The sequence below is a fragment of the Brachionichthys hirsutus genome, chromosome 8 (genome assembly GCF_040956055.1).
Source record: "Brachionichthys hirsutus isolate HB-005 chromosome 8, CSIRO-AGI_Bhir_v1, whole genome shotgun sequence".
Taxonomy (NCBI): Eukaryota; Metazoa; Chordata; class Actinopteri; order Lophiiformes; family Brachionichthyidae; genus Brachionichthys; species Brachionichthys hirsutus.
In genome coordinates, this window is record NC_090904.1 from 8,264,845 (window position 1) to 8,292,562 (window position 27,718).

General features: G+C 43.4%; 1 protein-coding gene across 1 annotated transcript in view; it reads left to right on the forward strand.

Annotated features, from left to right (window-relative positions):
- Nucleotides 1–3,458: 3,458 nt before the first annotated feature.
- Nucleotides 3,459–27,718, forward strand: part of LOC137898596 (guanine nucleotide-binding protein G(i) subunit alpha-2-like) — a 28,679-nt gene continuing 4,419 nt past the window's right edge. The window contains exons 1-3 of the mRNA XM_068742641.1: nucleotides 3,459–4,218; nucleotides 25,755–25,797; nucleotides 25,953–26,094. Coding sequence (XP_068598742.1) covers nucleotides 4,101–4,218; nucleotides 25,755–25,797; nucleotides 25,953–26,094 — 303 coding nt within the window. The 5' untranslated portion in view covers nucleotides 3,459–4,100. The remainder of the gene's footprint in view (nucleotides 4,219–25,754; nucleotides 25,798–25,952; nucleotides 26,095–27,718) is intronic.

Below are 27,718 nucleotides of genomic sequence, written 5' to 3' on the forward strand. Positions count from 1 at the left end.
TGAATACTTAGTGAAAACCTCACAGAGTCCTGTATGGAGCACTTTGAAATGGCTCTTGGCTCTACTCACATCACCCCACTGGGCCGATGATTCCCTGAGTCAGGTCACACTAAGTCAAACTGATAAATGAAAGGACATAAATGCTCAGCGTTCCTCATTTTTGGACCTGGAAGATCTGACCAAACTATAATGGAACTATTTCTGTGTCCAGTACAAGCTTTATTCCCGACAGAAGTGACAGACATGGATTCACCGTCTCTTTAACAAGCTGGTGGTTAGCAATAGCACATACCTTTGATAAGCACCGTTTCCTGTAGCCATTAATATGCCGAAACGAACCAATAATCAGTGAGACGTTCAAATACGCTGCTCGGAAAAAATAAATACAGGGAACACTCAAACCACACATCCATGATATCAATGGCTGCAGTATTCCAGTTGAAAAACCTTGATGTATTCCACAGTGTAATTCACTGAGGACAAAATATTGTAAGGAATACAAAATCATTAACTCCTTGAGGACTGGATTTAGAACCTCACCCAAACTCAAAGTGGGAGAACTCAGATCCCATGAGTTAATCGCACCAATGCCTTCACCGTTCAGGAACTGCTGACACACTCCAGCCACATGAGGCTGGGCGTTGTCGTGCACCGGTCCGGGTCTGAGGCTCTCGGCTCGGTACCGAGCAGCACTCAGGGTACCTGCCCCCCCCCCCCGTCCCCCGTCCACCTCTGCTGTCTCCTGGTGTCTCCGTGCTCTTGACACTGTGCTGGGAGACATAGCAAAGCTTCGGACCACTGCTCACATGGACGTTCACAGGCGTTTGACTGACTTTGAGCTACGCTCCGATTGTTATGTGCCCCCCCCCCCCCCCCCTTTATTATTATTTGGGCAGTGTATTCGATTTGATAGCTGTGATTTAAGGGCTTGTCCCTTTCGTATAACAAAATCCTTGTTAAATCTATCTAACGTAGACAAATGAGAATATTATCATTGTATTGATGGAATAATATTACATGAAAGTACGTTTTCCCGTGAGTCCCTGTGGTTGTTTAGTTTCGTCTTCTGTTCTGTAGATTAAAAACCACTAATCGGTTGGATGTAATGTTGGAAGTTTTTAAGTGTCTGTGCTGTTAAAAAAGAACACGTTGCTCCTCTGTATTTCGACTAAAGTATCTATATGCATTCGTGTTGTTTGGCCTGGACCTTTACTATCAGCATCATTCTAGTGTTCCCTCTCCTGCCATTGAGCATCTAATCTGCTGTTTAAACGTCATGCTCAATGTTCATTCTGCAGTGTGAAGTCGGATCTGTTTCAGTGATGCAAGATATTCCTCACGTGAACGACCACTGTTTATTCCTCATAATTGTCTTTTATGCTCAGTGGTGTGTTATCAAGTGGAGCAGTTTGTGTTACTTCTTGCTTCCTAGAGGCTCTTTGGCAGACGTTAACCTACTAACTTTAAGTTGTGCAATTTTGCGGGTAAGTCCTGATGATTTGATACACAAAAAAAACCGTTTTTTTAAATAGCTCTAGATATTGGGCTGACATTTTTTTTTGTCTTTACACAGAAAGAATAATCTGAATCAGGCACTGGGGCATTATTACATGCTGTTTGATTTTGTTCTTTGCCACCTTCTTGTTCACAGTTTGACATGGATGTCTGTGGAGACTCATTCCTCCAGGTGTAGCGTGATTCTTTCTGTATTAGAAGGGGGAGAGCCTCTCTTCCAGCTTTGTCAATGCTCACCTCTCTCTCCAGGAGGCTTCCTAGGCTGAACATGAATGAATTGGGAGGTGTTTAAGCTCTTTTGGTGGGTCATTGAGGCAATCCTGACCTTCTCATGCCTCCAGTGGGTGGTCAGCACTGTTGGATTCACCAGTATGCGAGTGGTGAAGGAATGTCAGATGAAGGTTAACCCGTTTGTGGAGGGAGTCGGGACTTCCGTGTATGTTGTGGCGTGCCCCCCCCCCCCTTAGAGACATCTTTCCAGTTTGATATCCTGTCTCAACATTCTGTCAATAACATCTTAGGACCCTCTGGTACTTTGACATTTGCATTTGACATAAAATGCTTCAAACGACACAGCATGGGGATGACCTCCGTTTAGAGCTTTGTGTTGTTAGTCGCCCTGTGTGATTTATTGAGATGTATGATTGAATAGTAACATATTAAATATCAGCCAGCATTTATAAATAGTGTATATAAATGTATACCCTTTATATTATATATGAATATGTAGTTTGTACAATGTAAATAGCAGGTAAAGTTTTAGTCTAATTAAAAAAAATAAATGTAATAATTTTCTGTCAATTCAAGATGATTTTCTGGTATCTCTATATATTTTAATATGTTGCTGGCAGTTATTGTACTGTAAACAATATTGCAATAAAAATGAAGTAATAAAACTGTGATGCCTCTTCATCGTCATCATCTTCTAATTGTTGTCCATCTCAGTAAAGGTTCGGGAGATTGTATGTGAACTGACACAAATCAATTGTCCTTCAGGCCCTCGTGCACATTATCAATGTGACGTGAAACACAAGGGTGTATCCTTCAATCTGTTCTAATGAGTTGATTGAAGAAAAAAGCAGAAAGATAATGGTGTAAATGGACAACTGTGATACATTTTTATATTTAAATATATAAATTTTTCCTCAATGTTTTTGTATTTAAAAAAATATATATTATTTTGTGCGTGTACTGAATGAGCTTGTAAAATAAGGCTTGTATTTATATATCCACTAGGCGGTAGTATAGAGCTGAGTCAGGCAGGAGCTGTTGGAGAGCTGATTGATGAGATGAATTTAAAAGAAGTATAAATTATATAGTATATGTGAGGTTCATTTTGAGTCTCATGTTTTTTTTACTTTAAACTTAAATTGTTTATGGTTTAAATGGTGGCTTTTTCTAACATGCTTTTTTTGTGAAATCAAATTGTTCAATAACATAACAATTATTCTTTTTTAAATGTCTTTATTTTTCACATATCATCATTAATAATAATAATTAATCAGTTATATTATTTTTAAACGTCTTGCGGTCAATATAAATAAAATGTTAAAACAGTACATAAACCAGGTATTTATTGGTCATAAATGGCAACTAGGTGTTTTTAAAGTACCCTCTGTATCCTCATAAACTATACTTCTACTACTACTACTACTACTGTACTTTCTTCTTGCCCCGTGAGGGGTCGCCACAGCGAATCAATGTTCTCCACTTCACCCTGTCCTTTGCATCGTCCTCCCCATAAACGAGTGTATTAAAAGAAACACACGTTCGGCCACTTGGGGTCGTGATTCACAAAGAACGACTGAAGTCGCGTACGACGGCGACTACATTTCCCATGCGCCACTTGGAGTGGGCGTTCATTTTTCTCCGAAGGTTGGCCCTGCTGCTGGGAGAGCTGGGCGGTGACGGCTGTCTCCGCTGTTTGTCGAACAGAGGTGGGGGAACTTCTCGGCGGCTCCGGGTGTGGCTTCAAACGTGATGAATCTCAACGCGTAAAAAACAAAATAACGCGTAAGGGAAACCAAGACTAAAGCAACAAAGATATAAGGCAGCAAAGATACGCATCCTCCTCGGAACGGTGGTTGGTTCGTGTTCGGGGCATCCTGAATCCGTGTGCGCTGCTTCAATCAGTTGGAATACTTTTTTTTTTTTTTTTTTTTTTTGTGCTTGGACTTTGTGCTCCGTTTTTGTGTGTTTGATGTTCTGCTGAAGGGGCTAACGAGTTAGCTCAAAGTCGACCGAAAAGCAGCTCTCGTTCTCGGCCGCTGGACAAACTCACCGCTCTTTGGGGCGGGGGGGGGGGCGGAAATCTCCAAATGACTGGCTGAAACGTGATTGTGGTGGAATTTCCGAACTTCGTTACAAATCCAGTTTGACATTACCGAGAGTAAACATTTTTATCTTTATTTTTTATTTTCATGACCCCGCCCCCCTCGTTTGTCGCCGCTTATTAAGAAGTGAAGTCTCGTTAAACTTCGACCCGTGTTCTGTGACGTAACGGGCCGCTATTCAGCGCCCCCCCCCCCCCGTCCCAGGCGACGTTGTCCCACTAAGCAGCAGTCCTGAAGCGAGCACTCGGAACCATGGGTTGCACCGTCAGTCAGGAAGACAAAGCCGCGTCCGAGCGGTCCAAGATGATCGATAAGAACCTGAGGGAAGACGGGGAGAAGGCGGCCCGAGAGGTGAAGCTGCTGCTGCTGGGTGAGTCTGTTTCCCGTCACAGCTGACTCCGGCCTCGCAATCAATGATTACACACGAATTGTGCAACTGTGTGTGTGTGTGTGTGTGTGTGTGTGTGTGTGTGTGTGTGTGTGTGTGTGTGTGTGTGTGTGTGTGTGTGTGTGTGTGTGTGTGTGTGTGTGTGTGTGTGTGTGTGTGTGTGTGTGTGTGTGTGTGTGTGTGTGTGTGTGTGTGTGTGTGTGTGTGTGTGTGTGTGTGTGTGTGTGTGTGTGTGTGTGTGTGTGTGTGTGTGTGTGTGTGTGTGTGTGTGTGTGTGTGTGTGTGCCAATAGAAACGCCACGGGCGTGGGCTCCGGGTGAAAAGTGTGGTGGGGGGGGGGGGGACGACTTATGACCGGTCATAAGTTTGGAGTCGTTTTCTCCCACCAGGACAGAAGTCAAAGGTCAGACATTGGGAGCGTCTGATCATGAGCAGGCTGCTGTTTGGACACAGTGGGATCAAGATTCCTGAAAGTTTCCAGGAATGAATGGAGCTCTCTCTCTCTCTCTCTCTTTCTCAAAGCAAAAATATATAACAATAAAATGACCAGCATGTGTCACGACTGGAGGATACAACATTTTACACAATCAGTAATGTGTGTGTTGACTCCCGTCGGCACACGATTGCAACAGGAATCTTCCCACACACAAGATGGTGACGGCCTCTGCGTGATGTCATCCTGTGGGATGGGGACTCGCTATGCAGTGGGTCCCCCCCAGAGTGACCCAGAGTCACTCGAGAACCCTTCAGGGTTCCAGTGGGGTTTAATCGCTGGCCACTCCAGAGGCATGTCAGTGGCACAATGCCAGTCTTGTTGCCCCAGCTGTGGCATTCCTGCACATGGCAATTTACACTCCCCAATTTCCAACGTCTTTCTGGGACGTGGGACGACTTAACATGGGAGTCCAGGCTACATGCAAAAATCAGTGATCTTGACCTAAAACCTGCCTGACGTTTTCGTGCATAAACAATATAAACACGCCGAGGAGGTTTTTCCGGTTTGAGCCAGAATTGAGTTTTGTATTTCTAAATTCTTTGACTGGAAATTGCTGAAAAAAGGTACCTAAAAACTTTGAAAGCCTTATTTCTTGTGTAACTCAGAGACGCAAAAGAATACACAACAAGCTGCTGAACCAATTGTTTTCATGTAAAGCTGAAATCTGCTAATTGAATGAGATTTCTTTTTCTCATTCTTTGTTCAGAATTTATTCCAGTCGTAACTGGACCTTAAAGGTAACATATTATACCCTTTTCCCACAAGTTACCGGTAATGCAGTTCCCAGACACTTGTATGAAATATCTGTGACATTCTTTGGATGCTGCAGGACAGCGTCCCTCTTTTCTGTCTCAAACGGCTCTCTCAGAAACGCCTCTGGAACCGAACTGAACGGTAACGGAAGGATAACGTTGGGGCGGCGGTGATGCGCGAATAATCACAGGACGTAATAAACATGTTTTGAATCATGAAGGCTTTTTTTAAACACTTCTCCCTCACCTACATTCTTGTCACACAGAGACAAATATCTTACAGGTCTGAACCGAGGGACCTTCCGTGGTTTCTGATCCTCCTGCAGCACCTAGCAAGTTACAACATGTAGCTTTAACCAGCGCTAAGCGCTACCACGAGGAGAGAGAACAAATAGCAGTGCCATTTTGTAGTAGTCTAAATCACTTAATTGATTTGTTATCCTCTTTTCTCAGACAGAGTAGAAAAATGATGCTTAAATTGACTGGGGGGGCGCGTTTACTGTTTTCTCGAGTGTGTTTGAGGAAGCGAAGGGTTGTTCAGTCGTGCCCCTGGTTGGAAGGGTAATTACATGCTGCAATCTGGCACAGAGAGAGGGTGTGTGTGCTGAGAGGGAATTATAGGAGAGAGATTTCACAAATCTGTGTTCAGAATCATGCAATGCAATGCAATGCAAAAAAAAAAATACTTCTGTACTGGCATCTTTCTGTAGGCGTGCCAGTATCCGTTGGTTACTATCATGGTATCTGTTGGACCAGCTGAGAAGAGGCTCTGATTTAATGTTTAATTTTTATTCACGTTGGCGAGCAGTATGTCGCATAAAAACGATCCGCTTGTAATCTCGTTTCCCTCTTAACGCAAATGCTGCAGACTCCGAGGTAAGACGTGGACTTTCTGTTGAAGGTTGGGCCTCGTTTGTGCTCGGACACAGAAATTTGAACACATCTTCCATCCTTCAAGATGCCAGTCAAATTTGAAATTGGCATTTTAATCATTTTACTTCATGTAAACAAAGAAATTCTGAATGGATTTTTAATGCTAACTACTATAATTATGCTACACCAAAAAGGACTAGGTTAGGTTCAGAGAAAAAAAAAATTCTGAACAGGGGTGGGGGGGTGTAGGAGCAATATTTCTATTTTAATACCCATAGAATTTATGGTATGAAATGACTCTGCTCACCATCCATAATAGGCTGCTAGAATGAAGCCACTTGTCTGTCGTCCATCTATTCATCCACTCCTGCTGGAATTCATCCCTTCAATCTGTCGCAGTTTCCTGCAACATGGAATCCCAGCAAACGCAAACTATATCAGCACATGAGTAACATAAACTGTTATTGTTCCAAAGCAAAGACCGTTGGATGCGATCATTTACTGAACAGATTGGTTGTTTTGCGTTGCCACCGGCGAGCGTGTTGTGTACTTGGAAAATAAAAATGTCAGACTGTTGCTGTGAGAAGACGAGTGTCTCAGGAACGAGTTAAAATGTGTCGCTGTTCGTCTAGAGAGTGGCGTTGTTGTTTTTTTTTACGGTTGCAAAGTAAAGGATTTTACGATCGACATCAAACAGTTCAACTTTGGAACTGAACGGTGTTAATCACTGGCGTTTCTTTTATAGCCGCAGAAAGCCAGCAAGACACCGGCCATTTGTTTCACCAAACGTGTTCCAGAATGTGCCATTAAATCCACGCACAAATACCAAAGACCTGTCCTAAGGTCAGAGAGGAGTACTTCTCTGTTCCAGCTCGGCTACACTGAGAATGCTTTGACGTGTTTTCTGTTTTTTATTTTAGTGATTGTGCTTCTCTATCTTACAAATGCATCTTTTGTTTAGTGCTCATTGTGTCCTGCTGTTGTTCTACGCACCGTGTGCTCGCTGTGCTGTGTACAAAATCAAATCTCCCACCCTCTCCTTTTGTAAACTGGAGTATGGTAATATAATACATATAATAGTTTCTCCTTCACACAAGAGCGGCAAGCCCCCACCCCACCCACCACCGTGGGTGATTTTCATCTGAAAATTGTTTCCACTGTTGCCATCATCGGGCACATGTGTTGTTGGCTACAACCCCCCCCCCCCCCCTGTTGTTCATGATCAAAGCATCGAATGGTTAACTTTCAGAGCTGGACTCCAGCCACAGAAGAGCTTGTGGCTTGGAAAATGTGCTGTTGATGTTTTCAGACAGTGTAGAGATCATCTGTATGAGAGGAGAGGAAGCTTGCCTCACGCATTACACTGTTCATTATTCTGGAAGGGGGGGGGGGGGGCATGACTTGAAACCAGGGTAGTCGCTTCCTGTTTTGCACCTCTGCATGGTGAGGATGTTCGTTCTCATTGGTCATTCTTTTAGTTCTTGTTTTGTGTTGTGTTCTTTGTAAAAGCCCTGGTCAGGAAATGGGGAAGCGGCCCGTGGATCCCACAAGATCCGACACAATAATCAGAATAGACCTACCGGTACTTCAATGTAAGGATATTACATATTTCTCAGCTGGGAAATACTTATTCTGATACTTGTAAGTGAACATGATGAATGAATAACCGAATAAAACGCTGTTCAATAAGTGTATAAAGTAATTAACTGTTGTACCCCGAGTGTCCACTTGTGATTGGATCTCACTAGCGTTAAAGCCTGGAGTCATTGTGAAATCACTTAATTTTTCTTTTTTTGGAAGAGCCTGACTTGTCTTAGTGCTCGGTGTGTGTGACCACTAAGATTAAGATCACAACCAAACCATCTGTGTTGGGTTTAGTTCACGTCTTTTTTCACCACTGCCACAAATCTTTGAAGCAATTTCTTCCTATTGCCTTCATTTGTATTTAAATGCCTTGATTAGGTAACTTTTTCGAAAGTGTAGCACTGCAGACATTCAGAGAGCAAAGCCCGTCGACGAACCCGGCCACTGCTGCCGTTTGGTAGAATAAGACCAAGCTAGAATTGAACTGGGGAATCCTGAGCTGTAGCTGCAGTATAGACACGCGATTAAAGAGGCAGAGGGTTTAGGCTTCTTATCCTGTTGTATTCTTACCAGTTGGGGAATCTCCAAATACTTTCCCCCATCTCCGCTACAGGTTTAAACATTTGTCATCGGAAACATACAGAAGAAGAAAATGTTGCTTAAATGTTGTAAATTAGCTTCCAGTTTTTGTCCAAAAGCACAGACGGGAACTCCAAGTTAAAAACACCATTCAAATCACATGCGTCTGTTTTGTGCTGACTTGAAACTCTTGCGCTTGAGCAACACTTTGGTAGCCCAAAAGCTAAACCCTCCGTTTACTGTCGATAATCCCGTCTGGTGACAGCGCCGGCTGACGCGCCGTCATGTGGTCAGTGCAGCACGGCGCTTCTCCCCTGTGATTAAAGTCCGTGTCTGAGGCGCGGTGGGACGTCAGGCGTAGTTACAGCCAGATGATTATAGAGAACCTGCATGGCAGCGAGCCGGGCTTGACCTCTGCTGCCCAGCGAGCTGCGTTCTGATGCTAGCACGAATGGCTAAAAATGTGTGTCTGAAATGTATTATAAGAGCTGCTGCCCTATGTTTTAGGGTGACTTGACTGTGTGCGCAACAGTCTGCGGTACTGCCCGATTAGCCACGTGACGCACTGGATAGCAGGTGTGTGTGTGTGTGTGTGTGTGTGTGTGTGTGTGTGTAAAAGGACTTGATCTCCTGGAATTACAGTGAGCGCTCCGATGACGAATCTCGCTCCCGTAGACCGTGCGTCTCAGTGAGAGTCCACAGGGACACCAGTCCACTATCCTCTGTGCGCTGGAAAATACTGATATTCTGATACTCAGAAAATCCTCCGCCGCCACCCCCCCCACCTCTACCCACGGCCCCTCTTTGCTGCATACCTGCTGCAGTTCAGTAACGTTGCAGCTACACAGCTGTGTCTCCCGAGGTGTGTGAGAATCACAACTAATTCTCTGTGCGTTATCACAATGCGTGTGTGTGAGGGAGGGAGGGGGGGGGGGGGGTGCTGCAGCAGCATGTAGGTCTGCTGACAGCCCGGCACAGATACAGGAACTTGTATCTGTGAATGTAAAATAGGAGGCTGTCTCAGTGCCGGATAGACGGATGTAAGGGAAAACGCACAGCGCGGTATCCTTGATGTTGAGCTTGCCCAAATTGCCCAAAATACTTCTCAATTCCTCCCGTCTGTGACATTCCTGTTCTCTTCGGGGCCGTTGAATCACAATGAAACACAGGTTTACCCTAAACGGTGAGCCTGTTGTGTTCACACATCTGATCTGCTGCCTTTCAGGGGCTTGTAAACTACTTCCCATACTCCAGGTATTTTCCTTTCCACACCAGTTCCCGCGTCGTCCTCCTGGTCAGGGTAAGGGAAGGGAATGTGACTGGTTTGATCTCTGAGCAGTCCGCTTTTCCAAATGCATCACCTTGACAACATCAGAGTTCAATAAAAAGTGGATTGTCTTGTCTTCTTGAAGAATCTAGCAAATCTTGAGGATTTTAAAATTCCCTGTGCTGGAAATCCTCCCTGTTGCCCCGCGCTAGTAACTGTGATATTGTTTGTGGAAAGTCATGCAGCTGTGGAGCTTCTTGTTTCATTATTTTACAAATCACAAACACAGTTAAAATCCCCCCCCAGTGTCCTGGAATGGCAGCAGAATGGCGTCATTTTAATTCATGTCAGCCTGTAATTGGGATCGGGATACTCCTGCACAATAGTTGGCACTGTCTTTTTGTGTTTGTTCCGTTACCCCAGGTCAGATAAAATGTTCCAGTTAAAACCATAAAATGAAAAACAACACATTTTTACCCTCCATGATGCTCCCCTCGCCGCCCCCACAGCACCAGAAATGCCAGAGTTCCTCTATTTATGTTGCCTACATTTCCATGTGCCTACATAGAGGGGGGGGGGGGGGGGGGGGGGGTGCCTTCCCATGCCTTTACGCGCACACACACACAGCACACCATTACCCCCCCCCCCTCCCATCCATTTCTTCCTTCTTGCAATTATAGGAAATGAGCTCATTGCACTTCCTCCCCAAACTCATCCCTCTGTTTCCATCCTGTCGATTTTCTGCACCGCAAAGTTTGGTTTCCAGGGCTGAAATAAACCATCTTTTTTACCCTCTTGAAACCAGCTTAAGGACTATTAAACAATCATCAACGTCCTTCGCAAATGAACACATCTCCATTTAGCAAGGGCTTCTTTTTGTAAAAGTGGAGAACGCTGGAACGAAGAACGAAGAAAGCACATTCATTATGCAACACAATCACACACACATCTGCTCGATGTGTGTGTGTGTGTGTGTGTGTGTGGGAGCATTTCAGGTTTAAGAACAAAAAGGAAAGCAAAGATTTGGGACAGAAGTATGGCGGTTTGCAAGCTGTGTCACACAAACGTGAAATTTCTATTCCTGAACAAGAATCCGAAGAGAATGTCGATCACTCGGTCTGCAGTAACATCGAGACGAGCTTTTCTGTTTCGTGTTACCAGCCTTTAGCTGCTCTGCTAAAACGGGTACAATTTTAATTTGGCTTAAATGTCGCTTCATTGGACTTGAATTATTGATTTTTTTTTACCAACCTGGGTGCTCGACTGGCTAGTAGCTGCTCAGTAAGAAGCTAAAAAAGCTGCCACAGAAAGCCACTCGCTGCACTTTAGCTACATTAGCACTCACCGTTTAAATAAATGAAACTAATCATCTTTGACTCATTTCTGTCCAGCATTTGCAAGCTGCAGTTCAGAAGCACATATCGTGTAATTGATATTTTCAGTTCAATTAATTCGATCCAAGTCACTGGAACACTCACAAGATGTCACCAAAATCACCGTCCCTTTAAAGTCTTTCGGAAAATGATGTAAGTGTATGTAATCGTATTGTGAGGTGAATATTGTAACGCGAGGTTAGTGTATCGCTACAGCCCTAATTACTTGTCATCACGAAACAAAAGCTAATAAAACACACGATTTATTTGTTTAAACTTGTCTCTCAAAATCTGTTTGAATTGAAATATTGCCAAATATTGATATGCAATTACCGGTATTCTAAAACAATGTATGATGTCTATGTATCAACAAAACCTCTACAAATAAAGCCACCAGGGGAAATTTCTTGAGCAGGGACGCTCCTGAATAAATGTATAGTTCTTCTTAAATACCGTACAGTCGGGTGTTAAACATGTACAAACAAACTGCTACTGTACTTTCGGCTTGTCCCTGCTTGTGCAACGGACGCATTGCAGGAAGTGGAATGACAGTGATGCCAATCAACTGGAACAAAACATCATAGTCGACTGTGTTGCAAATGGAATTTATGTCATTTCCTGTCTGATCGCATCTCCCCCCACCCCCATATCACTTCCTTTTTCAACTCGATGCGAGTAAAAGAGAAGTCGAGTCGAGTGTTTTGTTCAGCTGCTTGAGGAAACCAGCAACACCCATCCTGTGTCCGTTAGGTTCTGATTCTCTTCGCTGTAGACACCCCCCCCCCCCATAATGCCAGGGTCTGTTGGCATGCAATAAAATACTCAAACAAGTCGGATGTACGACCGTTTAAAACATTTTGACAGCGTTCTCATTTAGCAGGAAAGTGGCCGCCCTCTGTTCTTTCTCTGAAGCCGACATCGGCGAGCGTTTTGAAACGGTGTTCCTTGTCATGCTTGCCAATTGTTCTGGCTCATGTTGAATTACACATCGTGCTCAGTCGGCATCGTTGTTTGTCAGACCACATCCCCTGAGGCCAAGAAAGATTTTTGGAAAGAATTTATTTAGTGTCATGAAAATATATTTTGTGCTTTGATTTGTTCCTGCTGTTTTTCCGCCCTGTAAAATAAGCGGCTCTTAAAGCAGCGGGACGCAGCGATGAAACGTGCGAGACCACATACCAAGGCCTCCGATTTCCCTGAAATAACAGCTGGCGGGTCTGATGGTTTAGCGTGACTTCTTATGAAAGGATTGGCAGTGTTTTTTAAATTCACATGCGTGACCTTGGGTATCAAATACGTGATTGCAGCCACTTGGTTCTCAGCAGAGATGCTCTGATCGCAAATAGAATTTTCCTCTGGGATCGACGAACGCGTTCCGATTGTGATTGCCGGTCTAGTTTTGCTAGCGGGATGGCCAAGCTGATGGAATGAGATCCATGTGACAACTTGAATGGGATTTGCGTCTCGGATGCCTCAGATATCAACAGCGTGAGTAAACGTGCACACAGGCAACACCTGACCATTCATGGCAGACGCTAGTTACACCTGGAGAGTCTTTGAAAGAGGCCGACATCCTTCATCACCTGAGTTTTATGTGAATGGGGAGGAAATGCTGACTCGGCGGCGCCTGCTATTTCAGTGGCGCTCATTGAAGGGATTACGTCCTCGTGGAAGGCTTTAGTTGGACCTGCTAGCCTGGGAATTGATTTCACTTGTGTTGCTGGTGGTGTGTGTGTGGGTGTGTGTGTGTGTGTGTGTGTGTGTGTGTGCGCATTTTTGACCGTGCTGTGGACCGTTTCTGGTATAAATCTCTTGCTTATAGAATCGTAATCCTCCTCAGGACCAAAGCACATTTTTATGATGTCCTGGTTAGAATTAGTCTTTCCAAAGTGAATGTAAATCAGTGCATGGTCCCATCAAAGAATTGTGTGTGTGTGTTTGTGTGTGTGTGTGTGTGTGTGTGTGTGTGTGTGTGTGTGTGTGTGTGTGTGTGTGTGGAGTGAGTCACGCAAGGCCAGGGCTCATCTCGCAGCTTCTTCATGGCCACAGAAGTGCAGGCCTGCGCACAGTTAGAGTGCCCGAATGTGTGTTTATTCCACTCGTGGTGAAAATAGCTTCATCCTGAGGCTCAGCGCCACTCTGGCTGTTTGTGTTCATGCACACTACTAATGCTCTAGCATGCAATATCTCTGAGATAAAGAGCTTGTAACATCCCAGAGGAAATTAGTTCATTGGTTGCTGCCAGGCAAGGTTGGTTTCCTTGAAATTATCTCACCACTAATGTTGGAACCAAATAGAAAGAATAGTTTTGTCTCACTTAGTTAAAAAAAAAAAAAAAAAAACTAGACTGTTTGTGCTGGAAATCCTTTATAAATTTCGACCTTAGCCCTGGCCTTCACATTTGCATGGCCTCTTCTAAATAATATATTTATATATAAGCTCTGGATGTCCCGTAAGTTTATTATCTTCTATAATTAAATAACTAGACTTGCAGCAACTGTGCCAACAGCTTGAAGATGTTATGTGCCCTCCATTCCTAGGACAGGTTCTAGTAAATTTTATTGAGCCAGAGGTTAGGAAAAATAAGTAGAGCATATGATGCCTCGTTCACATTAAGGATTGCGTCCCACAGACATTATTGTGGTCCAAACTATATTTATGTCCCTGTAATCACAGTAATTAAATCTCTTGCATCATGAAAATAACAGATTTGAACATGTGCCCACCATTTGTTGATAGATGGAGAGAAAGCACGGGGAATAGAATACGGTAGGTGTTAAGCTACCCCCCCCCCAGCTTTAGTTACAACCAGTCTCTCAGAACTGAAGAAGCGGCTTCCATCGAACGTGAACAAGTCCAGTTGACTCTTCTTCTTGGCTCATTGTGATTTAATGGCAACAATAATGTCGAGCTAATGATTTCAATTAATTAAAACAATTTTAGCTGCCAAGAAGAATATGCTTGTATAATTGTGATGTGTTACTGAAGTCATATCTACTAAACCACCTTATGAGACTTGTCTAATCTTATGATCTACAACTTTGCTGCTTTCCTGTCGGCAACACTAAATACTGTGAGTGTTTTGTGCTTTTTAATTCCAAAAGCTTTTAAAGCCTAGTAAATCACTCCTGGTTTGTCAAATGTATTCCGTCGCCATGAATCGTTTTGAAACCTAGATAATACCTTGCTGGAGTTTCTCCCATTTGCTTGGAGATTTCCCACAGGAGTAATGGAAGTATTACCTTTTTAACTGACTGGATAGATTACACTGACATTTGAGCGCTGTGTAATTGGTCGGCTTAGATTTGTTTGCTCAAAGCCACAGCTTTAGATCTTTTAGTTCTTTAAATATAAATATTTTAACTGCTCTGGCACCTATCCTTGGCTGATATAAAAGCACGCCTGTTATCCTGCGTCACAGTTTACTCAGAAAGTCCACTGTTCCAGCCGTTTGCGTTACCGATTCCCGTCCATTAATTATTCAATATCTTCCTTAAACGGTATTTTTTACATGTGCTTGTGAGAAGAGCATCTAAAACATTGCTTGCATTTGAAGAGAGCAAGTCGTATTCGTTGGAGGCATTTGAGCACCACAGAAGTGTGGCTCAAAGTGGAGTTTATGGCATTATGGCAGACGGATAAAGAGAACAGGAGGGAAGATTGCAATTTACTCCAGGGACGAGAGAAAGAGAGGAGGCTGAGAGAGAGAGAGGGAAGAGGTCATAGGTCGGCAGAAAGACGGTGGCAAAAGCCTGTAGTCCGAGCAGAGCAGCGTGCAGTTGAGCCCCTGGCAGCGACGCAGCGCTGAGGGCTTTATTGTGATTTGTAATTATGTGGTTTTCTGTGGGGCCTTAGTTCGGTGCGCTCCCAGAATGAGCCTCTTTTAGCCAGGGGAGTGCTGAGTCGGCGAACAGACAGAGGGTGGGGTCAGGGGCCACTGTTAGCTATTTCTGTTAGACTGAGAGTGAGCAGAAGTGGCTGCACCTCCAATCAGTTGCACCGAAGATGAACAAAATGCTGAGGTTATATTTAGCATTCATTCAGCACCTCTTTTCCTCTTCGCTTCCTCTGAGGGGTCTGGGGGGTGTAAAGCTAGTAAGGTTTGGACTGGATTCTCAGTGACAGACGACTTACACAACATTTTAGGTGCTTGCAACTGGACAAAGACGTGACAGATGTGCAGGTGGTGAAGACAGGAGGGGGGGTGTAGATGTGGTAACAAATTGTTGGGGGTGTGGAATGGCTGTGCTGCATGTTTAGTATGTCAGTCAATGCCTGAGCTGTGCTAGTTAAGTTGAGGAGAGCAGACAGCTGTACTGACAGGAGTCTGGAAACGGGGCAGGAGGAGCACGGCTTCGCTGGTGGCAGCTCCTCTCTGTGCTATGTCTGCAGGCCCACTTTATTTTCACGCCTCCAGAACCAGACATTCACTAGTTCAGCCTGCACATTTCACCTAGTTGGCTTATTTTGATTTGAGATGTATGTAATATGTCGTTGATCCGAATTTGGACGAAGGCTCAATGGTGGATACGTTCAACAGTGTATGTGTATATGTATATATATATATTTAAATATTTTTTTTTAGTTCTAATTGTTTTATTTGTGTTCCTAAGTTTTCCTAAGGCTGCCAGTTGCAGCGGGTTCATTTCCTGTTTGTCTGTTTATTTCCCCCCACAGCTGTGAACATCATAGGTTCATTCACTAATAATATGTTCTGGGTTTAAAATCTAATTCACCTTTTTGTAAATAAATACTTTAAAAATGTTATAAAATGGGGGTTAAACATCTTTTATTGGGAAAAAGTGTAGTAACGTGACGAGCTAAGCATGAACACTGGCACGGGGGAACAGGAAGGGCAGGGTGAGGGCTGTGCAGTGTGTTTCCTGTGAGGCAGGAAGTGAGCCGGGTGAGACCACAGAAGCCACTGCTCTGAGCTGCTGCTGTGGCCTGCATCCAAAATAAACTCACTTTTGGTGGCTCATTCTTCCATCTGATTTAATGCTTCATGTTAGGGTGGCACATTACTGCAAAATTAAACTCTATAAAGATTAAATTACTGATTTTTGCCATATATATGCAAAGATAAATTCCGTACAGGTGGTCTTGTTGCAGTTGATTGGCCTCACTGTTATTCGACAAACTGATTCATTACACAGATGGATTATGCAGTTATTACCGCCATGTTTGTTATCTACATCAACCTTTAAAGTATTCAGTCACGTTTCTTCTTGGACCTTTAAATATTAAATACACGGTTCTCTGGTCTTAGAGGTTTGGAAATAACAGTCAGCTGTTTCCACAGTGGGATCCCGAAGGTTATCATGCTATGGAGCAGAGCTGTGACATTCAACTCAGAATCAAACTATGGCAAACCATTTCACATGAAAGGAATGGTGCAAAGGCAGGAGAGATGAACAACTCATGGATGCACTATTTACTTCCCACAATTTATGTACCAAGGCAACTTTTGCATTCAGTATATAATGGAGAAAAGGGGACACCTCCGCCTTTGACCCTGAACTTCTTCATTTATTTCATATATTTATAAGAGATGTAGCTGCTTTCAAATCTTTTTTTTTTTTCAGACAAGTGGATGAACATCCTGGAGTGATTAAGCCATTTTAAAATAATTTTCCTTGTGTGCCATTACACAAATGCATTCATCCAAAGCTGTTGCAGCATTACCCATTACTCATTTCATTCAGTGACTCTGCTCTACTGTGCTTCCATCATCTTCCTCTATTCTGCATTCACACCAGGTTCTTTTATCGAGACTTTTGCACTTGCTTCATCCCAGACACTAAAACAGAAAATAATCTGTCTTCGTATTTGAGGTAAAGGCAGGTGGTTTCATTTGGCAGCTATTCACAATGGCTTCAAAAGAGTGTCAAAGAGTGAGAAGGAAGCTTTGCAAACTTGACTAAAGTTTAACTGATTAAAACATTACCCTATCAATGAATGTTTATGCCTGACTCACTTTGGATAGGTGGTTTGACTATGAAAACAAATCTCTCGAGCCCACTCTTCATCAGTGATTCGTTGTAGGAGTGTCCTTCCTGGTAGAAATGACATGCAGCGAGTTCAAAGTAAAGGAGGACGTGAGTAAAAGCAGAACACTGACTTGTTTAGAAAACAAAGTAGAGACATTTCCCTTTGCTTTTTCTAAGGTCATCTTTTAGTTTCCAACAAGAGATAAAGTCTCAAACATCTTTGTTGCATGCATTATTTATTTACAGTCATTAAACATATACTTGTGATTATCAATGCCTTTACTATAAAGAAGCTACTGAAACGTAGAGCTATATTGAGATTAGAGTGGGGGGAAAAAAAGTACATTAGAATTCCTCTGGTCTTAAAGAAGAAGAATCTGAACGTGAAACTGTGAGAGCTGGGCCGACCGCCCCGGTTCCTACTTCAGAACACTCCCCATGAGATCTGAGTCTTACTGCAAAGTCGGCAGTGGACTCTTGTTGACTGAAAATAAACTCGATGAAAGGTCTTGTTATGTTGGTATTCAGTACAGGAACGTAGGACAGATGGTGGTGGACTTTGGCACGAGGGTGGAAATGGCAGTAGTTAACACTTGTTTCCAGAAGAGACTAGAACACACAGGTGGACTACACCTTGTGTAGAGGGAGAAGTTTAAAGGAGGTGGTGACTGTAAGGTCGTGGTAGGACTATACTCGCTAGTATATTGGTAGAAGGATGCTGATGATGGAACAGGACTAGAGGAAGATACGTAGACGCAGTGAGGGATGAAACCGGTCCATGGCAGAAAAAAGGTTGGGGCCCACTGGAGTGAGATCTGGACAGGCGAGTGAAAGAACACCAGTAGCATTTAACACCGTCATCATAATGGAGGTGCCTCTGACCAAGACCATGATCCCATGACTTCTCCATTGGCACCGCCTCGATGTGACTGCAGTCCTACTGTCACAGCGTCATGTGAGTGTGGAGCAAGGCCGTTCTGGCATATGAGCATTTCATGCTTGGTGGATTTGCCCTGGATAAATAACAGTCAAAGCAGCATCTCAGTAAAGATACCTTATCTCCTCCCTTTCCTTTGTACCATCTCCTGGATGGAGTGGAGCCGGGCAGGCCTCTCACTAGGCTGCATCGTGACGGAAATGTGTCCGTTGTTAAGGGCCAGCTTGGTATAACTGTCAATTAAATCCGCTTTGACCCAATATTTGATGAGTCTTTCTCGTCAGTGAAACGTAATCGTCGACATGTGGATAGACCCAGATAGCTGCGGGTTTTGTCTCTCTGGTTACTATGGTGATTATCACTGGTGCAGTGTGTTGTGAAAGCAAACAAGCCTGTTTTGACACATTAAGACCTGCGTTTTCGTTTGAAACGCCGGGGAGGAACAGAAACACAAATTAACATATTGTATTCTGTTGATGAAATGATTCATACAGATCAAGTTTTTAGGCTTGTTGAGAAAAGCACGTTCAAACACGTTATGCAATAACCTTAGTCATTTCAGTCCGATTTGCATTTTGCACAAGGCAGTCATTGTCTGGCAAACGCCATTGCCAAATAAACGACAACAATTTACCATCATAGTGTGAAATAAAGTTTTACTGGCAAGTTTAGGAGATTGTATTTTCATTTGCATTTAAACCGAACTACCTTGGCCCACCCTGAGATGGATTCACTTCACAGGGCGTCTCTGTCTGTCTGCCTGTTATTTCTCTCATGCTTCCTCAATGAGCCAATTTTGCTCCCTCACTCGGAGTGTGAGGACCCCCCCCCCCCCTGGTCAGCTGCAGAGAGAGGCAGCTGAAAGGAAGGGGAACAAACAAAAGTAGAGCAAGACAAACAAAGATGCAACCAGGCTCGGGTAGACATGCTGGCTCAGTGGCAGTATGCACACAAAGGGCTCTCTTTGACGCTGGTAGTGCTCCGTATTCCGAGGGAGTACTTGCTCAGTCTCACACGAGCACATGTTAGACTCTCAAATGAGAAAGCAGATGAGTTTTACTTAAAATGTAATAATGGTGAGCTCTAAGAAGTGTGTGATATTATTTTTACATGTATTGTATTGAAATTGATCGTCTGCCCATGTGCAATCATTAGTTTTCACATGGCACAATTATTCAAAATAAAATAGGTAGAGACATAGGTGAAGCCATGTACTAAATGAAACATGGTCTGTGATATGGGGGGTCTGTCATTTTGCCAAAAGTGTGATAGTTATTGGCAAATGTATTTTTGGTATTTCAAACCGAGAACAATCAGTAGTTTGCTTTTAATAATTATAAGAGCCTTAATGAATCGACAGAGGAGAGAAACTGGTTTGCGCCAGGTACAGAAAGTGTCTTCAGCTTCTCCCCCTGCTGTTTGTTCGAGTCTTTCATTGTGTTATGCAGGACCCTTCATCACAGGAAAGGGTCCACTGGGTAGTGAGGACAACTCAAAGGTTGTTAATGGACAACTGAAGCGTGTTGTCTTAGTACAAATTGTCATTTAACTGCGTGTATAGTTCACTTTTCAAGAATGGGAAGAAAGAAACTTCTTTCTTATTTTGTTTCATGATCATTAGTGTTGATCTTGGAAGAGTTCAAATATTTATCAGAATAAAAAAAAAAAACATCCCGTCATCCTGAATCTGCTGAAATGCTGAAGTTTGCTTGTGACACATCAGGTGAATCAGTCTGGGGGAGGTTTTTCATGTCTTTCGGCTTCAAGTCCAGGTCAGCCTCCTTATAAGGTTGTCAGAAGGCTATCTGTGTCGTGCAGCCTTGGTCTACTGTTTGATCTATGGCCTTCTACTTCGGCCTAGGATAATTACCCCCCCCCCCCCCTCGAAAGGCTGGCGACATGGTGAGTAATCATATGTACACAAAATGACAGCATGAGTAATTTAGTAGTATATAAAGTCATGATTGGTCTACTAAATCATGCAAGTTAATCAATTGGCCTTACTAGTAAATGTAGTACTAGTAGAAAGATTTGGTGAAATGGTTTTGTGTGAGAAACTCTCCAAACCAAACAAACTGCGTGGAAAAACATAACTTCCTTGGCGGAGGTAAAAAATGAAGAGCATTTATGAGAAGTAAAAAAAAAAAAAAAGAAAATACTGATTCATTTTTTGTAGATGAGCTGATCAAATATTTCCTTTCAGCTCTACTCTCCTTCAGTATCAGCATTCAAGAATATTTTACAGCAGCCTCACCGTCTGACTTTTGTTACAGCATTTGTTTTTCGAATCCGAATGTTGATACCAATCCACTTCCACGGCTTATTGCTTATATTTTGATCAATCCGTAATTCATTGATCCTTTTTCCTCCAGGACTGTGTACTTGTACGCGTAAATGTGTGCGCGCATGCCACAGTAGAAAGGCCAGTGTGGGATGGAGGTGCTGTTAATGGATGCATGTATAATGCATCAGCAGTACTCAGCGCATCCAACGAACCACCACCATCCTTCTCCCTATTTGCTTGTTGATGGTGACTACCTGTGAGGGTTGAGGAGTGACTCAAAACATCTCAGTGCATCATTTCATTGATGTGTATATCAAGGCAGATGTGAATGATTGTGAATCAGTTTATAAATGTCAAAAAATGTTGGTTCCCTAAATGTTGTTTAATAATGCCGAAAAGGGCAGAAGTCAATAGAGAGGGCATCACAACCCAGGCGAGCTACGGCTGCAAGATCCAAAGTCCTGTGAGGAGAAGCTGGCCTTCAGATGTGACCACCACCTCCTGCTAGTGTGTGAACATTTTTGGTTGAAGGTAAAAAGGATGTGGAAGGTGTGTCTTGCAACACTAATATTTTGGCACGATGACAAACATTAGAACCCACATCATTGGTTCACACCAGGAGTTGGAAGAAAAACCGGTTGAACTTGCTGCCCAGCTGAGAAGATTCAGGACACTGAGAACATTAATTTCTTCCTCAACTAAGAAAAAGACAAATTAATCGGACCACTTTGCAACATTTATCGCCAAGGATTTCTAATTTACACAATACTCGGCTCGCGTTACGATTCGATACACTTGCATCATTTTCTGAAAGATTTTAAAGTGACAGTGATTTCTGTGACATCTTTTGAGTGTTCCAGGGACTTGGATTGAATTAATTGAACTGAAAACATCATATGCACGATGTATGGCTCTGAACTGCAGCTTGCAAATGCTGGACAAAAATGAGTCAAAGATGTGGTAAGAAAATTAGTTTCATTTATTTAAACGGTGAGAGCAAATTGTAGTCAAGTGGTGTTTAGCTGTCAGCCTGCAGACAGACAAATAACGTCCCAATGAATCAAGTCCTGGGGAGGTAAGACGGTGCCAGCAGGCGGATGTTTCTTCAGACTTCCATTTTTATTGTTGATATTTATTTTGCTGTTCTCTTACTATTGTGCATGGGGGTGCAGTTTCTACAGCTTTTTTGCCCTTTTTGTGCATTGTGTCAGTCTAAGTCGGAACCTTCAGGTGTTCTGATGGTTTATTTTGATAAACTTAAATTATTTTGGGGTGAAATGATTGTCATCTTTTATGAGTCTTGTTTTTATGTGGCTGCTGATCAGTTGACTATAAGTTGCAATTTGACATGAGTGCAGTTTTCTCCCACCGTATTAATCATCCTTCTCTCTTTTGGCAGCAGTTGTCAGTTTGCGGTCCAGACTTAACTCTTTGCCCAAAGCATGGTAGCCATCTGTTAGAATACCGAGTCTCTTCGTCCCTGTCATTCACACAGACAGATGTGATTTTATTCATTAATTTTTTTTTTGCATTCTCAAGTGTACACATGTTCATGCAAGCTGCTTCCATTTCCTCCTTGATACACGATCTGAGAATAGGAAGTGGCACATGTGTCTCTCGAAGGTCCCCTGGTCCTCCAGTCTGGATTGGTACATTTCTTAACACATAGCTGTCGAGAACAGGCGGCATCGTGGCCTGGCGTGTAGGCGGCTGAGGACAGTGAGAGTTTACGAAACAGAAATGATGGAGACATTTATTCACTTGATTGGAGGATAATGAGAGCGAGACGGTGGGGAAATGATGAAATTATTACGGCTATTTGTTGCATATGACATAGGTGTGTTTGTCGCACAGTTCAGTCTACTGAGGCCGGGGGGACCTGCCACAGGCCAGAATTTAGTTGTTTCTATTCCCCTCATCTGTCACTGCCTGTTCCCTTGAATTCCTGTTGTTTCTTTTTCACTTTAGTTACTCATCTGATGTTTGTCAATTAAGTTACTCTTCTTGCATTCTTGAGTGTGAAGTAATGTCTTGTATAGCGAGACAATCCTGGCGTACGTAGTAACCAGTATTTTGTCAGTCCGCTCAGGAAGCAGGGAAAATTGTATTAACATGAGAAAGGTGTTCTTTATATGCTGCTAAATCTTTCATGCTGCAGGAGAACCAGACCGGTTCCATCTCATTTGGGGAGAACATCGATCTGGAACTGCACATTGAACGTTCAAACCCGACCTGATAATTGTTAAAGTTGTAAAGCCGAAATCGGAACGGGCTTTGTGTCAGATCACACAATTCGATGAGAGAACTGAAGTGCTGCCAACCAACCATAAATGTCTTTCAAGCTAACATGCTACTGTTGGTAGGACTTCTGATTCTCACGGAAGGACAAGGCCGCCCGCGTTGACGGCGTCTTCCCAACTACTTCCTCATCCAAACGTGCTTCTTCTCTGACGGAGACCAGTCGCTGCAGAATTGTCTTCACTGTTTTTCTTTGTGACACTGAAGCCTCTGAGAAGATTATCAGTCCTTTCATGCATTTCTCCCTCCAACAGGAGAATCTTAATGAACCTTGGGGTGTGCATGTCTTTACTTGCTATAGCTGGCTCTAATACAGCACTTGATAGTCATGTGCGAGCCTGTCACCGAAGGGTCACATATTGATTGATCTGAAGTGGAGACAGAATTGGCCAGAGGGCCAGCTCATTATAAATTTAGCGGACAGATGAGACGGACTTGTCCGTTCCCCGTTGTCCTATTATAGTATTATTAACCTCTATTAATAATTCTCATTACACCTGTGACAAACATTTCACGCCCTGTAGCCATTTCTCTTCTAATACATTTTGTATTTAAATATTATATGCAAATCATGTCAGTATGGACAAAACATGTTTGACTTTTTAAACTCGTTGAAAAGTCCTGTTTGAAAGGGGATTACATTCTTTTATCGCATTCTGGGTGATAAATCCAATAAATCTATGGACACAACTGACAAATAGAGAATGCAGTCTAGTATAATGCACGTCCCTGCAAAGGTTGGATCAGATTGGCATTTGAAGATAAAATGTGCCATTTGCAATACACGCAATGCAATGCATTAAGATGAATTTGTCTTTGCATCACCTATTTTTAGAGTAATTGTTTTTAAGGTCATCCCTGAGGAATTATGTGGCTTCTTTTCTGTGCGTAAATGAAACCATAGCTTTTATTTTGAAGCTATTATTGCACGTTAATAAAAGATGATCCTCTAAAATAGTTGCGCGCTCATTTTCTCCCATCGTGTTGCCCTCTCATCCGTAGGATTCAATGTTTACGTCGCTCGTGGCTGTAAAACTGCTGTGCCTGATAAAGGAGAGCAGCAGGGACTAACTTGTGCAAAGTAATACTTGATTGGAAATGCCCAGGCCTGAACTTCATCAACAGGCCTGTGTTCTCAGCCAGCAGGGCCCACACTACCGCCTTTATGCCTTTGCTCACAGTCACACCAGTATGGGTCACGCTCGCTCCAAACACATGCACATTTATTCACATACAGAGGGAAAGCCCCGACACCACGGGGGGGCGGCAGTCCTTTGAGACGGCAAACAGTTTTAATCTTGATGATACTATGACTGGTGCAACACTACGGGATGATAAACCAGGAAGTTCATTGTTAGACGCTGTTGATGCTCGGTCTTGCCACACGATGGAAGGAAGTAGCCCTCCTTCCTGCCTGGTTTTTGTGTCTGGCCTGCCAGTTTCGTCGTGCTTCGGTTAACAACAGAAATCTAGCGGCAGCAGGAATCATCACAGTAGAGCTGGCTGGCGCGCTTCTTCCTCTCGCTGGATTTCATCACTTCTCAAAAGTGGGAGTCGATAGCGCTGTCCGTTCTTCTCTCAGATCCTGTTGCCGTGAAAGAAAACATCAGGATCAAAGCTTCGTCACTCGAAAACCTTGTGCAAATTTTGATGTCTGCTGCTTCCTCCTGGAGCTCCATGTCTCCAACTGACAGATTTGTTGTTGTCCAGTCACTGAGACGGTTGGAAGACGGTGTTGATTTTCCCTGACTATAAAAAGGAGCTTTGCCAACAACAACTCATTTTGATGGTTGTTTCACGATGGACGGCCTCACAGGCGTTACTCCCAACCCTGTTCCACATTCTTCACGTCTGCTTCACAGGTGGCCAAGTGTACTTGTATTATTCAGTAGAGAGAGCAGATACCTATTTTTAATTAAAGCGCCTACGACGCCATGATCTCAATTGCTAATTTCCAACAGTAGCAAACTCCCTGAGGAAGTGCGTGCGTGCATTTGCTTAAAATAAAATATAATAAAGCTTACATGGAATAGCGGTTATGATTTATTCCTACCGTTTCTTAGTCATAGTCATTTGTTAGCTGGGAATATGTTCATATTTTTAAAACTGCGGTTCAAGGTTTGCAGTGTGGCAGAGAGAGAGTTTCTTCATTTATTTTCCTTTTTCTGCTTAACAAAATGGCCCACAGACTGAACGGCAGATGGGTGAGGGCTTCATCACAATGTGATGAGCCAACTGCTCGGTGGGCAAAATGGGCGCTTCAGAATCGTCGGCTCCGAGAGGAGTGGAGATGCCACTGTGTCTGCATGTCACGACAGAAAAGAGCTTTTCACACAAACGTCAAAGACTCTCAAAGATGTTTGGTCATGAAATTCCGTCTCTGCACATTTTGCATTTTGAAATTAACTTGTCTTTAATAAGGCAAAGGGGCACATTCTGCTCTATTAGCCAGTCTTGGCTCGTGCACAGAGAAGTCGGCTCTGACAGCTGTCTGTGGAGGCTGTGTTGTATTGGCCCATCTCTGCCCAAGGGCCTGACTGTGTGTATTGCATGCTGTGAAGTAGAGTATTTGAGGGTCATCCCTGAAAGGCTGCTCCCTGGGCAAGTATTCGTGGAAAGCACATTGACAGGCATCCCTGGGTGTGTGTGTGTGTGTGTGGTGTTGGTTTCCCTTTGGTCGCCTCAGACTGGTCGAATAAATACAGCAAGTGGATAAAAAACAAACCTTATATCCTTAAACAGAAGCAGGTTTTCATCAAAGTGTTGCGATTTGTCTCAACATTAAAAGAGGGAAACATGATGGCACGTTTTTTATATTAATTTCTAAATGGTTGGGACAGATCCGCAGGTCTAAATAAAGACACCCCTGGATTCTATTCAGGCTTGACGAAACCAAATGAGTTAGAACCCTGGCAGGCGCACAGGCAGCGGAGATCTGTTTCACAGCTGAAGCCAAGGCTGGGGAGGTAAAGGAAGGGATGCAATGAAAGCGTCCAGATGTGCGACCTCCTCGCTGGCTCCCTGTTTACGTTGGTCAGCTAACGGGAGTGTGTATTTTTAACCTCTGCTTTTGTTCTCTCTGCAGGTGCTGGAGAGTCGGGGAAGAGCACCATTGTGAAGCAGATGAAGTGAGTAAACTGCTCATTGTTTAGCTTTTCCTCCCATCAATGTTGCGTAAAAGGTGCTGGATACAGAACCCACAGCCCAGTAATCGATGATACCATTGTTGCTCATGTGTTCATGAAGTCGGTCAAAAACATCATTTTGTGAAATCGACATTCAGGATCATTCACGAGGACGGATACTCAGAAGATGAGTGTAAGCAGTACCGAGCCGTGGTCTACAGCAACACGATCCAGTCCATTATGGCCATCATCAAAGCCATGGCCAACCTTAAGATCAACTACGAGGAGTCTACCAGAGCGGTAGGTGTCTTTGCTCATCGCCACCAAAGCCCTCCTCTCCGCCTCCACCCCACCGGCCGTGTCTGGCCCGAAGGAAGTGAAAATATTCTGCTTTCTCTCGAGTCCTCCTCGAGTGCAGCCTGACAGTTTCTTCCTGGAAATCCTCTCTGAGCAGCCGGTCTCTGTAAGCTGGTCTCTCACAGACGTGTATTTTCTGTCCCGGTCTGTGCATGAGCCGTCAGAGAAAAGCCATATTTTTATTAATACAAAAATAATTCTTCTGCACAGAAAAATAAATTACGATTCCTCTATTCTATAGCCCAACTATCAATCCATCTCGCGTACGTCAGTAATTCAGCTCTTGCAGATCAATTTAAAAGGTGATTTATTTATAAATGTATACATTTATATATATTTGAGGAGAATGAGTGAATTAGCAAAATGTTTTAGAAGAGACCACAGCTGTCTTTGACACAGTTCTGCAGTTACCTGACTGTTTTAACTTCAAGCTGACCCTAAAAGATGGAATAAATCTAACTTGACGCTTTCAGTCTACGTTTGATACTACTTCAAAAGTGCTTGACTATTTCCACTCCCTCAGTCGACCTTCGTTCCTGAGGAGGAGGATAAACATTTATACAGAGAGACGGGGCAGAGTTATGCTTTTTCTTTATTTATGGACAGAACATTTTTACTGCCTGGTATATGTCAGAAGCTCTGCTAAGGTCGTTAGCGCTGGAGGACAGATTATGCGTGTCCTGATGTTTCATGAATGGCTTTATTTGAGCCCCCCCCCCCACAGACCTGCAGAGTGCTCTGAATGTCCTGGAGCTTTTCAAATGATTAATTTCTAATGTACATTTGTCTTCAGCCCAGACGGAAGGCGGTCAGCAGTTCTGCTTTTTGTGTTTGGAGCTTGCTGCAAATTATTGTTGCCCGATAGCAGTTTGTTCGGTGTCCATTTTTAATGCGTGCCAAACACGCCATCGCGGATCTTCATTAGGTCTGGATCATTGAGTTACTGTGGCATATAACTGAGTTGAGGAATGGTTGCTTAAATTTCCTTATTGCCGAAGAAAGCCATCGGAATTATAAGAAAAAAACATGGAGAAGCACAAACCAACTTTTTCTTTTTATAAAATAGGACCAAAAGATTAAAGACAAAACCTTTTAGGAATTTCAGTGAAAGGCTCTTTGCGCACTTAACAAGATCATCTCTGGGTAATAAAGGCTAGCAAGTACATCGGATAATAATCTACTGGCACCGTGACGCCTCCGTTTGTCCAGGCCACTGTAGCTTTAAAGATGGATTCATTAGCGTGCCAATATTAATGGTAAACGACCGTGTGGTTGCTGAAACCCGTTCAGCTCAATGATGGCTGCATCATTTCTCACTCGTTAGTTTACGCCTTTATGGTCTCTCGTGTGCACGACTAGCTGAGGCAGCAAGTCGCCCGGCAGTAGGCCATAAATCTGATTCTTATGGCTTGCAGAGAGCTTCATGTCACATTACATAATCATGGAAAGAAAAAATACTGTCTAACAGAAGCACTTCCAGTAGTGACAGCTCTGATCAGCGGATTGGCTCAGGCATTTTTTAAACGCACCGAGCATGCACTGAATCCCCGCTGCGACAGCAAGCTGC